Below are 13,957 nucleotides of genomic sequence, written 5' to 3'. Positions count from 1 at the left end.
CTAGTTCCATCCATTTATTGGCAAATGCCATCATTTTATTCTTCTTTAAGGCTTAGTAATATTCCATTGTGTGTGTGTGTGTGTGTGTGTATGCATTTTCTTTATCCATTCATCTGTTGAAAGACACCTAGGTTGGTTCCATAGTTTAGCTATTGTGAGTTGTGCTGCTATATACATGGATGTGGCTGCATCACTGTAGTATGCTGATTTTGAGTCCTGGGTATAAACTGAGGAGTGGGATAGCTGGGTCAAATGGTGGTTCCATTCCAACTTTTCTGAGGAATCTCCATACCACTTTTCATAATGGTTGCACTAATTTGCTGTCTCACTAGCAATGTATGAGTGTGCCTTTTCCCCCCATCTTCATGCAATAGCAAGAGTTGAATGGCTGTGACCTTGATCTTATTGCCTGTACAGCCAAAAATACACTCTCTGGCCCTTTACGGGAGAAGTTTGCCAAGCCTTGCTTTAGAATCTAGGCTTCCCCCCAGCCTTTGGCTGGGAATGTTCCTTTAGAATGCCAGAAGCATTGGGAAGTTTTTTTCCCAGCCAGGTGTGGTGGCACATGCCTGTAATCCTAGAGACTCTGGAGGCCGAGGCAGGAGGATGGCAAGTTCAAGGACAGCCTTGGCAACTTAGTGAGACCCTGTCTCTAAATAAATAAATAAATAGAAAGGACTGGGGATGTAGCTCAGTGGTAGAGCACCCCTGGGTTCAATCCCAGTATTGTGGTGTGTGGGGGGGCAGCGGGGATCCTAAATGATTGTCTTATCTAATGCAATTTTCTCAAAACTCTGCAGGTACCAACCAAAAAGCTGAAAAAATATGAAAAAGAATATCAGACAATGCGAGAGAGTCAGCTGCAGCAGGAAGACCCAATGGATAGATACAAGGTATGGGAGGTACTGTGCACCTGTCAGCAGTGTGCCTTTTTATCTGAAAGCAGCAGTTGTGGGGATTTCATTTCCCTCTGGCCCACCCCGATCCACCGAGCACTGTCTCATCATGCTGACTGTCCAGGTGTGTCTTCGTTTCTGGAGACTCCCAAGTAGCCAACCATAATATTTCTTTTCTCTCAGTTTGTATATTTGTAGGTAACTCCAGCTGTTGCATTTATACTGGAAATCTTCATAAGAAGCTGAGAGAAAGGGAAAAAGAAAATGAGAAAGTGGCTTTCTACTTTCAAAAATGAGAAAAAAAGGAAAATGGCAAAGTACTGTTTTAGCTGTGCATGATCACTTCCTCAGAGACTTTTAGAAGGTGAACTGTTGCAAGACTGGCACAAGGATGTTTCAAACTTATTTCTGCCTGTAGCAAATGTTAAAAAGACAGACTTACTTGGAAGGAAAAATAAAAAACCACAAAGGTACCTCAAGCCCAGTAATGGCGTTTGTTGCAGCATTTACTTCTATAAACAAATTCATGGGTAATGGTGACATTTGACACAGTATGCAGTCTTAGAATCAAAGTGATTTTATTTTAATCTCTTAATTGTGGATTTTTTTTTAAATTAGGCCATTTGTGATCACAATAGTAATTAGCAACACTGGTCCTTGAATAGTGTTGGGAAATACTGATTGCCAACTTACTTTTTCCAAGTGAAACATTTTTGTCTTAATTCTTCAGACTCATGCAGATGCACAAGTCCCTCCCTCTCATTACCCCACTAATGCCAAAATGTCCTGCCAAGAGAAGTATTATGGTAGCCTTGTTAATGAAATCACCCAGAGTGGGATGGCTTCCACCGTGGTAACTAGAGTTGCCTTTATGTGGGCAGCACAGTCACACAGTGCATCTTCACTGTGTTGCTGAACTGAACAGCGTGGAATGTGTACAGAGGAGCAGGGTGGAAGGAGTGTATGGATTTTGTAGTCAGAAGACCTGAATTGAAATTGTGGCTCTTAAGAGAAAGGGCACAGGATTTGGAAACCTAATTGGAGATTTTAGAATCTATGCTGCTGTTCAGCATCTTGGACTAGTTATTGAACCTTTTTCACATCTGTTAAATGTGTAGTGCACATAATTTCTTGATGGATTTGTGCGAGGTTGAGGGGTGTTGTGTGTTAAGTACTCGGCACAGGGTTAATGTTCAGTAAACTTGGTTATTATTAGCTTATGAAGACTACTACCACAAGTTATCCAAGAATTACTGAAATAACATAACCTCACATTGGTCTGCCCCTCCAGTCCCTCATGGATCTTCCTCTATTTCTCCCAGGTATTGCTACTGAGTAACCTACCACCAGTCAGTATGCTTCTCCCCTTGCTTACAGAACTGGCTCAGGAGCTGCGAATAAAATCCCACATAGAGCTACGACAGATAACTACCACCAGATAAGAGCTAAAGCTACTTCCCACCACCATTGTTCCACAATAAGTCCAATTTTAATGTTGGTCCTATAACACTCTACTGTAAAAAGTTTTGAAGGTAGTAATGGTAGATCCAGAATGAAACCCTACTACTGCTTATATAGTTTTAATTTCCTTAATGCCACTATCATTATGGAAAAAAAATCTGAAGAGTGCTTTAAAGTAAAAGAGGAAAATGAAAACCCAGCCTTGTACTTTTAAAAACAGGCTAGGAATGAACTGTTACCATGTTTTTCTTTCTTTTGTCAAAGCAGGTATGTATAAATAAATAGTAAAATGTGTGTTATTTTTAAAAAGTGCTTATAACATGTAGGATTATCAGTTAGTATATTTTTCATTGAAGGACTAAATTTTCATTGAAAAATTAAACTCTATGGTTTTGTTTTGAATGCAAATATTTTAAATTCAAGTGTTGTAGTGTCTTATTTGCACATATCAGATAACCTCAGTAATTGTTCCTTTTGAATGATTGTAATAGCTTCTCACTATATTATCTAGGGTAGCATCTCTCAGTGTTTTCAATGATATCCAGGCATTTGTCTGGTGATGGGCGCGGTAAATTATAATTCCATTTTCAATATAGTTGACAACACATATGACAAGATAGTTTCCAGCCATCAACAGATTTGGTCCTTCAGATGATTAACATCTAGTTTAAGAAGCTAATGGTAAGATAGGGGATGTAGCTTAGTAGAGGAGTGCTTACCTTGCATGTAAAGTGTGTAAATCCCTGGGTTCAATCCAGAATATCAAAAATTTTAAAAAAAGAAACTAATCATTATTTTAATTAAAGTAGTGAAGTATTTTAGAAAATACCTTTATAATACTTAATCTTGTCAAGAATAAGATCTCTGCTGATAATGAACACTTTGTAATTTTTAGATTTTGGACTAGGAACCCAGTTTAAGTAAGTGCTTTAAGAATAATGTGAGGGGTGGGCTGGGGTTGTGGCTCAGTGGTAGATTGCCTGCTGAGCATGTGTGAGGCACTGGGTTCGATTCTCAGCACCATATTAAATAAATAAATTAAGATATTTTTAAAAAATAATAACCAGGAAAGATCTTTTAAGGCATTGAGTGAGAATTTTGCATCAGTTCAGTATCCACTCCTCCCGAACTTTGGAACCCACACTGCTTAAAATGCCACATCTACCCCTAGTTTGCCATATGGCAACAGAGTTTGGAAGACAGTGGGAATTTTTACTTATTATTTTTATTTTTAAAAAATTTTTTTCCTACTTCTTTCAATTTTTACTTTTTAAATGCCTAGAAATGTCATACAACAGAGGTATTTCAGATGATGCTATTTCTCATGGTCTTGGTGGCATACATCAAAGTGCTCTTGTAACCGGGCATGGCAGTACACACCTGGAGTCCCAGCTACTTGGGAAGTTGAAGCATGAGGATCACCTGTGCTCACAAATTTAAGACCAGCCTGAACAACTTATCAAGACCCTATGTTTAAAAAAAAAAAAAAAAAAAAAAAGGTATGACAGAAAAGGCAGAATTTGAATCAAAGATGGCCCTTAGAATTGCAATCACACTTCTTGCTGTGTCCGTCTAAGCATGTGCTTGTGCATATTTTTATGACATATGCAAACATTTACTTTCTCGAGTTACCTAGCCATTCTCACTTTTATCCAACACTTCAATCTCAGACAAAAAAAATACAATAAAATAATGTTAGTATAAATTTAAATTCTAAAACCATAATCATGATGAAAAATGTTCTGAGTTTAGGCAGTGATAATGGTCACACAATTTTGTGAATATCCTAAAGCCACTAAATTGTACATTTTAAGAGCATGGTTTTATGGTAGGTAAATTACAGCCCTCCACCAAAGGAAAAACAAACCCAAGCTAAATGTTCTAGTCTACCATCTTCCTTTTTATGGACCCCAAATCACACCAGATGTACCTGTGTAGAAGCCACACTAGTGGGAAGGAGGCCTTCCTGTCAGAATCTGAGCTAATTAATGATCATCAACCCCATGTGTACCCTTATTTGTAGGGGAAAGATGAAGACAAATGGGTGGTATGTTCATTTTTAGTGATGCTTTTTAATTTCTAGATATAATATTAGCAGTGCCTACACATACATATGCACAGAGACATGTGCATACGTGAATAGGTGACACCCACACATCCTGCACTGCCTGTCTTGGCATCAGTTGTATGTGACCTCAGTGAACCCCACATCGCCTGCTTCAGGGTTCTGTTTCTGGTTCATTTCATGACAAGATTCAAAAAACAGAAAGGAATATAGAATATTTTAAATCATTTTTAACATCCTTCTTAACTTGGGGTTGGCTCAATTTGTGGAATAGTCTTTATCTACTCCAGTGTTTTGATTTGTGAATTTCTTGATTGATTTCTAATGAGGTGGAATGTGGGGTGAGGATATAGCTATAGAAATGCATCAAGTACATTTCCACTTTTGCACAACTCCCCAGAAAACATGTTTATGGATAGGTATAGTTACTTTAGAACATTTTTAAAATTAGTAACCAAGCCCCTAGCAAACACCCATTTCAGAATCAAAATACTGTTTCTATCTTAAGGTAGTGAAATGTTTTTGTTTTGTTTGGGGGGGTGCCCCCCCAGCCACAGGGGTGGAGTACCAGGGATTAAACTCAGGGGAACTCACCCGCTGAGCCACATCCCCAGCTCTATTTTGTATTTTAGTTAGAGACAGGATCTCACTATTGCTGAGGCTGGCTTTGAACTCTAGATTCTTCTCTCCTTCCTCAGCCTCCTGAGCTGCTGGGATCACAGGCATGCGCCACTGTGCCCAGCAGTGAAATGAAATGTTATTGTGAGGAAAGGTGGTTTCTAGGGACATAAGACTTCGTGCATATGCTCTTCCTTTTAATTAGAGAACTATTCACAAATGGGGGCAAGCCTTGAAAATGCAGCTAAGTAATTTAATTAAGTTCAGTGAATCTCCCAGAGCATAGTTAAGGTTACCTGTTCTGGATGGGAAAATCCTACAGAGTCTGGAAAGCTCAACTCTCTTGAGTTTGAGATACAGATAGTATTTTCTTTTCTTCTCCTCCTTCCTTCTTTCCACAATACAAAGGACTGAACTAGGGGCACTTTACTATTTTTGTAGAGCAATTGTTACTATGTATAATTTTTAAAGCTTTTTAAATTATACATAGTAAAAAATCATACAAAATAGTGACATAAAACTTAATTATACTTATAGTATTTGCCATTTTCATGTATTTATTAAAATGATTTAGAGCAACTGTCACATTTTAAAAACTTGAACAAATGAACATGTTTAAATTGTAGTAAATTTCTTACCTATAAACTCTTTTGTTTATAGGTACTTTCCTCCCTCTGTGTTGGGTCTTTCCTTGCTCATGGAAGTCAAGATAAGTGAATCCATGTTGAAAAATGTTGTTCTGCCAGTGAAAGCTTACATTTTATCATTTTCTCATGAAAGGATACTGTTACTGGCTTTCAGAAATATTTATTTTAGGACATATGTTTTTAATAGTAATGGACACAAGTTGCTTGTGATAACTAATGGTCTATTTGGGAAGGCTGCCACTTTCTTTTTGACCTGCATAACAATGAGCTTATTGTTGTAGGACCTTGGAGACCACAGCTAGAGCCCTGGGGGCTTCTCAAGCACAGTAGCTAGCAAGGAACTGAGGCTTCAATGCACTGGTGTTCTGACTGGCTTGGTCCAGCCCTGAGGGGAGGTGTAAGTGCAAAGCACCTGAATTTTGAGTGTGTTTCTTGATGATCTTCAGAATCCTCCAGATATTCTCTTTAATTTTTAGAAAGTTTTGTTTCCTGTTAACCTGAGAAAATATGACACTAATATGTTTCTACATCTTCTGTAACCTATTTGTTTTTAAAATACTTGTTGGTATGCTAAAGAAGAGCAGAGATCCACAAGTAACAGTCTTTGGGCCAAATCTAGCTCACTGCTGGTTTTTGTAAATAAAGTTTTATTGGAACACAGCCACATCTTTTTGTTTACTTATTGCCTAGGGCTGCATTAAAAATGACTGTGGTAGAGCTGAGTGATTTCAACACAGATGTGTGACCTGCAAAGCCTGAAATATTTACTCTCTGGCTATTCACATTAAAAGTTTACTGACCCCAGGGGCTGGGGTTGTAGCTCAGTGGTGAAGCACTTACCTAGCATGTGTGAGGTACTGGATTTGATTCTCAGCACTGCATATAAATAAATAAAATAAATGTCTATCAACAACTAAAAAAAAAAAAAAAAAGAGTTTACTGACCCTGTGCCAGAGTATCATTTAAGATTTTTTTTTTATTTTAATGCTAAGAGAAATGCAGTCTGGTCTGCCAACTGTCAGTTATCACCAAAAAGATTTTGTTTTTAGTTTGACATTTAAATTTTTTAAAGTCTCCACCAGAAAGATAAAATTGGATGTGATGAGAAAGAAATGAAAGCATTAAACAGTTTCAGATACCAGATTTTCTCCTCAGATCTCCATTTACATGCAATATAGACATTTGAACATTTCATCTGTGGACATTTGTCTTTGTATGTCAAAAATTGTATGCTGAAAATTTGAAAATGATTATCAACTCTTTTAAAAGAGGTATCCAAAAGAAAGCATGGATGCATTGCATGTGTTGTTGCTAATTAAGTTGTACTGGGTCTTTTAGAAAAACATTTTTTCCTGACCCTTAGATGTCTTTTAAAAAGCATGAGCCAAGAATTCATCATAGCAGCAGACAACACACCCAAAATATTGAGCCAGGGTTTATGTAGCCACCTCCTTCTCCGTCATTTTTTCCCCTAGCGCTTAGTTTATTTTCTGCTGATTGCCAGTTCACATTTCTCTGGTTTCTCATCTTGGAGTAAATGATTTCACCCTCCTTTGGACTGCTTTATGCCGGCTTCAGCCTCCAGAAACAAATGAGAACTGGGATCAGTTTTTCTTTTGGATTTCCCTGCTCAGCGATTTCATTCTTTTGCCTGAAGATGAACTATTTTGCAAGGCTGCTGACCTTGTCATAGAGGGAAGTTCCTCCTGCCAGCATTAATAGCAATATCCACAGCTCACCCTGTAGTTGCTCATACTTCTACAGCCAGCGTCTTCATCAGTCATAAGAGCTGCAAATAGCAGTGTGGGGAGGGAGGAGTTTGCAAGTAGAGCCTTCCTGGGTTGAGACTTGCCACTTGGCTGCCTCTAGCATACTTTATTCCATCGAATGTTAGCAGCAGGAACTTAGAGCATACGACTCTAAGAAAAAATAGCATTAACAAGTGTGTTTTGTTACTGTCATTTCCTGTATGTATTAGTAGGTGTGTGATTTCATTGGATATTCCTTTTTTTTCGATTGTCTTTGTACCTATGATTGAAAACGGTAGTTGGTCTATGACTTTTGAGGAGGTAAGTTTTTAATCTATGTGTGTCTGTATCAGCGTCTGTCTTTTTGAAAAATGCAGTATCCTCCTCCCAAAAGTTACTAAAGGAACTTTCCCAGCTGTGGGGAGGAACTCCTGAGGAAAGTCTACCTTCTGTGGAAATAGTGTAATTTGTGTGAGATGGAGTTTGTTTCAGACAGCGGGAGGCCAGTTTTAAGGATTATGTAACCAACATCTCCTGCACTCTTCTGAAAGGCCAGGGGAACAGTCGGCTTGTTTTGCTTACAGTCTGGGCCTTCAGCACGTCTGCTTTTGTAAACGTGCAGCCTGTCAACAACTCCAAGGTGACACAGATTATCTGGCTGAACTGAAGTCTCTCCTGGGCAGACTTCACCAACATTCAAAATGAACATATTGCCTTTTCCAGGCCCATCAAACCTAACTTAACTTCTTCATTCCAGTGGAAAGGCAAACTTTTTCTGAAATCAGTCAGTTCTGAAAACCGTTTCAGCTCTTGGTAAGGGCTGGAAAAGCCAGCTGAGTGGTGTAATTTCTGCTGCCCCTTGATACACAGGGGCAGGTTCTTTGTAGAAAATCTCCATCTGGGTGGCAGCATCTCTTTGTAGCACTCAGTAGGCATCTGTAGCACCAAACAACATGTGAGGACCCCTGGCCACCCTAGGCTTGTACTTTGGAGGAGAATACTGCACTTTGGCCCCTTAGCTTGCTTTCCCACCCGTCTGTGAGTCAGAGCAGGCATCCTGACACCTCCCACCCTGCTGCTTGCTTTGCAAACACCAACCAGAAGCTTCTTGCTAAAGCAAAAGCCAGTAGGTGCGCCCCAGGCTCTTCTGCTTTTTAGCCCCTCACTTTCTCCGGGTCTTTCCCACCCACACCTGTGCCTTCAGCTGTGGGTCTCCGGCAAGGCTGAAGCTGCAGTAGTCCTTGTAGTGAGAAGTTGCAGTTAGAATTTCGGCGAAACTCACTTCTTTCCTCTGTAATACATAGTTTATCAAATGTTGATCTCTAACCAATAATGAAGTAGCTCCCTGGTACATTTTTAAAATACTTGAACATAGTGCTTTCCCACAAACAACATGTGAATTTACCTGGAGATGATTTAACTCAATTCTAAGCATATTACTCTAGCCTGAAAAACTGGTAGCTGCAACATTTTCACCTGTGCCAGATTAACCTAGTTACGTAATAGAGGAAGCATTTCTAAGGTGGAGTTCTACAGTACAGTTTTGGTAGGAGTGAGGCACTCATCTCAGGATTAGGTTTTGAAGTCGTCTTATCTTGATTTCTTGAGGGATTTATTGAGAACTGAGAAAAATCTCTTCCCACGTAAGCAGTCTGCTTTGTGAAATCTGTTGTGTTGAAATTGTGCTGGGTGTGGCTGCTCTTCTGTCAAGAAGGAAATTTATTAAAAGTTTTGAAACATGTTTTTAAAATCTAAGTGTTCTACAAGTATATAAGTTCAGAAATAAAGATACATCAGAAATAAATATTAGCTCTCAAGAACCTGTGAGAAATTGAGTTCCTTTGGCTTTCCCAATGTTCGACTGTAGAAACTCTGGCTGTGTCCCCTGGATACATAGATTAGTTCCTACGTTTATGCTGCTTTGGTAGCATGGACCCTGTGTGGGTTGAGGGAACAGACAGAATCAGATGAGTACGAGTTGCCCCTACAAATACAAATAACTGTCTCTTCAGAAATAGCTTGGGAAAGGGTTACACTATGCCTCTGTCACAAAGGAGATCCAGTATTTCAGATGGGGTATGACCTTATAACAGGAATGGACTTAAAACAAAATTTTATCCTTTTAGATGGAATTTAAATTCTAAATTTCCCCTTTTTTAAAAAACAAAACTTTTAAAAATCCTATTACAAATTTATTATATATTCCAAGAAAACTTGGAAACTTTCTTTTAAAAAGGACAAAGACAATAATGAAAATAATATACTACCCACAGTTAATATTTCTTTTTATACTGTTAAACAAATGGGATTTTCTAGGTGGGCATGGTGGCACATGCCTGTAATCCCAGCAATTTGGTAGGCTGAGGCAGGAAGATTGCAAGTTCAAAGCCAGACTCAGCAGTTTAGTGAGACCCTGTCTCAATATAAAAAATAAAAAGGGGGGCTGGGCTTGTGGCTCAGTGGTAGAGCGCTTGCCTCGCACACATGAGGTACTGGGTTTGATCCTCATCACCACATAAAAATAAATGAATAAAATAAAAATATTGTGCCCATTTACAACTAAAAAAATATTTAAAGAATAAAATAAAAAGGGTTAGGCATGTGGTTCAGTGGCCCAAATAATTTTCTCATTATTTGTCTTTTTTCCCCCTACAAGGTAATAAGCATTTCCTCAGTTACTAGATATTTTTCTCTTAATATTCTAAAACTGAAATTTTGCCACTTAAGAGTATTTAAGTGATTTGGAATTATTTCCTTTTTTTTATGTTTAGTAGATATCTTTCTCAAGAATTTTCTGATATCCCCCAACTATCTTAGTCTATTTTTTTTCCAAAGAAAAAGATATAGTCAAGTTGGCTATACTGGCACATGCTTGAAATCCCAGCAACTCAGGAGGCTGATGAAGAAGGATCAATCATAAATTCCAGGCCAGCCCTATTAGCAAATTAGCAAGAACTTGTCTCAAAATAAAAAATAAATAGGGCTAAGGGATGTAGCTTAGTGGTAGAATATCCTTGGCCCAGTGTATAATAAGAAAGGGGGAAAAAAGAAAAAATAACAAAGAAAAAAAGAAAATATGCAAAGAGCAGATTTCTCCCCTATCTTTCTTCTGACCGTCCCTTTTAATGGATCCTCTGCCTCCATGACAACCTCAGATTTTGCCCTTATCATCTGTTTCTTAGCCCTTCTTGGGAGGTGGGGGGGAGATGATTAGGTTCTCATGACAGACTCTTCTAAAGATAATAGAATTAACTTTGCCCCCTCTATTATACTGTGGAACACTCTCTTCTAAAACATATATTTATCTTCTTGTATTCTTTTTGTGTGTGTGGTTTTTTTCCTCTCATCAGTGCTTTGTCTGCTTCTACCTCCCTTGCAGGAAAAAAAAGGGGGGCGGGGTTAGAAGTGTAAATCTAAACTTGGTTTTGTCACATCTAAGTCTTTCCTGTCAGCTCTGTTTTGACTTGCGTGTAATTGCTAACAGTAGCAAAGAAAGCACAGATGATACTCTATAGAGTAGAAGGCACTAAACTGCTCTTCTGAGACTAGATATAAATGTACCAGACTCACAACCTCTAGTGAAGGGGAGACCTTATTTCATAAGCATCAGACACTTGGTTCTTTCATCATATAACTTTGCTTCAGATTTTTTCTGGGAGCAGAAAAAAATGAAAAAAACTTTTTTTATTTTTTAATGGGGGGGAAGGATCCAAGCTTAGTAATTTATTTTACCCAGAGTCTTTTTAATCTGAAGGAGCAAAATAGACATTTAGAAGACTTTTTATGGGGACTCTTATTGTTACTAATATAAAAGTAGATTGTATTCAGAAAAGTCAATGTGATCTCACTCACAGAATAAAAAATATCAGCTGATAGCAAGTCACAAGCCCAAGTATCTAGACTCTTGATTTAGTGTTCTTAAATATTCTCAATCATCTTGAACCCAGATCTTGGAAAACAATTTGGAGAAATGTCTAGTGTCATCCCTGCCGCGTCTTACCATTTCTCGTCAGGTCCAGGGTGGAGTTATTGTGCATGTGTCCAAGAATTGCTTGTCGTCTGCATTCTAGGTCTATGTGGGAACTTCATGGGATCGCGGGTATGTTTGGACACGCTGCTGTTTGTGGTCCACATTTCATGATGAGTCCGTCTGGGGGTCATAAGGGACAGTTGCAAGCTGCACTGGGTAGAGTTCCGCAGCCGCACCGCTAGCCAGACGCTGCTGTTGCCCAGGCAGAGGCCCGCCTCCCTGTGCCACTGCGCCTTCTCCTTTTACACCTTTGGAAGTTCACTTTGTTGGTGTTGCTTGTTTTTCCTCACCAGTTGCTTCTGCTTCCATTTCTGCTGGTGCCTGCAGGCACTCATGCCCACCTCTGGCTCTTGCTCTTTTTGTACAGAGGGAGAACCGAAGATTACAGGAGGCCAGCATGAGGTTGGAGCAGGAGAATGATGACCTCGCCCATGAACTGGTAACCAGCAAAATCGCTCTGCGGAATGACTTAGATCAGGTAAATCTGTCACTCATGAGGTAGACATGAGACTAACTTCCTCAAGGGGGAGGACCAGGTAGTTCTCACTACATTCCTAGGCTCGCTGTTCTTGAGTGTGCTGCCTGGTATAGATGGATGGTGGCTGGCAGTGGGGAGGGCAGCTCGTGCTAACTGGAGAGAGCGGAAACCCCACACCTTTGAGAATGGGTGGCTCATTTCCAAAAGGCATGTGTGACGCTGATTTTTATACCTCTAAATTTCTCTTAGCATCTCTTCTCTTTATCAGTATTTTTTTAAACCAAAAGCTGCCCTCATAATTACCAAAGAGTATCAGAGTATACTATTGCCACCCTGACATCGTAGGCACCTTGCTGCGTGTTCCAATAATAAATGTGAAGTTTTACATGAAGTGCAAGCATTAAATGTTGGATTGTCGAATTTGCAGGCATCTTAGTGGCTGAGAGCCAGAGAGCCTGCACGTGAACCTCTTGGCACCCCCGACTTGCCAACCATGTGACCCTGGGCAGTCCTTTAGCTGCCCGTAGTTGCAAAAGTGTCTACCCTGGAGGGAAGATGTGAGAGTTAAGCTAAAGCACTTATAGTATGTGTTCAACAAACCTTCGCTGTTGCTAAGAGATCTCTAATGCTATAACTTTCCTTGTTCATTCCCAAAATGTTGACAGTCTTAGAACTTCCTGTTGCTACTGCTACCATTTCCTGAGATGATTGGCAAGGTGGAAGCAGTCTTGTGCAGACTTAAAATTTTTACTTTTTTTACTTCTAAAAAATAAATATTGCCAATGGTGCAGGGTTAGAAAAATTGAGACTTAGACTGTTGAAGGAAAGAAAAAGTCATTGTCTGTGCTTTAACTTTGCATTGACAGTATTTAAAACACAAGTCCACTGATAACATAATCTGCTTATGTGTTCATAATTGAAGCATGTGGTATTGCTCACTGGTAGAGCTCTTGTGCTCAAAGCACTAGGTTTGATCCCCAGCACTGCAAAAATAAATGAATAAAAATAAAGTTGGTAGAAGTAGTTTCTGTCATATCTTTTCCTCATATAAACAGCTAATTTTTTAGCTCAAAAGCTTTAACCATGGTAAGGTGGGAGATAAACATAAATATTGAGGAAATGGTGCTAATAAGGAAGGAAGGAAGCTGCAGGGGGCGGGTCAGCACTAAAGGAAGTTTGATTTCTATTTTTCTGTGCTGGGGATTAAACACAGGGCTTCATGCATGCTGAGCAAGCACTGTACCACTGAGCTACACCTTCAGCCTCCAGGTATAGTTGGTACAAAGCAGAACAACTATGCTGTTTGGGACATAGAAATAGAACAGTAGTCCATTTGAAAAATATTTGTCCTTTTAATCACAAATTCCATGTGGAAGTTGATTGAAATGAGATGAGGGAAGTGTGACCAAGACACAGCACCAAGGCAAGGGTCCCAGCAAAACCAGCCTCAGCCTGACCACATACTGCATCGCTAGTCTGGGCTCTATATTAGCTTCCCAAACAGTGTGGTTCACCCCCAATTCTGATAATGTTCTTAAGATGGCTAACTGAAAGAAAAATGTAAGGAGTTGAACTCAGAGGGGCTCAGTGAAGTGAAAAGAGCTTGAAAGTTGTTTGAGAAATGTGTTTGGTGGTACCTGTTAAGTCTTGTATAAGATGTAAGCAAATAATAAAATTAATTTTTTAGATTTATTTTTTCTCTCTCTCCATATTTATTATTGGCTCATTATAGTTGCACATAGTGGTGGGATTCATTGTTACATATTCATTCATGCACACAGTGTGTAAAGTACAGTTTGGCCGATATTGCTCCCAGCACTTGCCCCTCCTTCCTTCACCTCTTACCTGGTCCCTTTCCTGTACTGATCTCCCTTTTATTTTCATGAGATCCACCCCTACCTTTCTTTTCTTTTCTCTCTCTAGCTTCCATGTATGGAGAAAACATGAGACTCTTGACCTTCTGAGTTTGGCTTATTTCACTTAACATAGTGGTCTCTAATTCTATCCACTTCCC

The 13,957-nt window shown here is 39.3% G+C and overlaps 1 protein-coding gene across 18 annotated transcripts in view; it reads left to right on the top strand.

Annotated features, from left to right (window-relative positions):
- The window catches only part of Rabgap1l (RAB GTPase activating protein 1 like), a 592,157-nt gene that overhangs the window by 555,564 nt on the left and 22,636 nt on the right, over positions 1–13,957 (top strand). For 13 of the 18 annotated variants that reach the window (XM_048810001.1, XM_048810002.1, XM_048810004.1 and 10 more), the window contains 2 exons: positions 801–893; positions 11,833–11,943. In XM_048810001.1, the coding sequence (XP_048665958.1) occupies positions 801–893; positions 11,833–11,943 (204 nt within the window). Of the gene's footprint in view, positions 1–800; positions 894–1,079; positions 3,130–5,700; positions 6,348–6,635; positions 7,757–11,832; positions 11,944–13,957 lie in introns of those variants that run through there. The other 5 variants (XM_048810005.1, XM_048810013.1, XM_048810014.1 and 2 more) reach the window with 4 other exon arrangements.

The sequence above is a fragment of the Marmota marmota genome, unplaced genomic scaffold (genome assembly GCF_001458135.2).
Source record: "Marmota marmota marmota unplaced genomic scaffold, marMar, whole genome shotgun sequence".
Lineage (NCBI taxonomy): Eukaryota > Metazoa > Chordata > Mammalia > Rodentia > Sciuridae > Marmota > Marmota marmota.
This window is presented reverse-complemented; position numbering and strand designations above follow the sequence as displayed.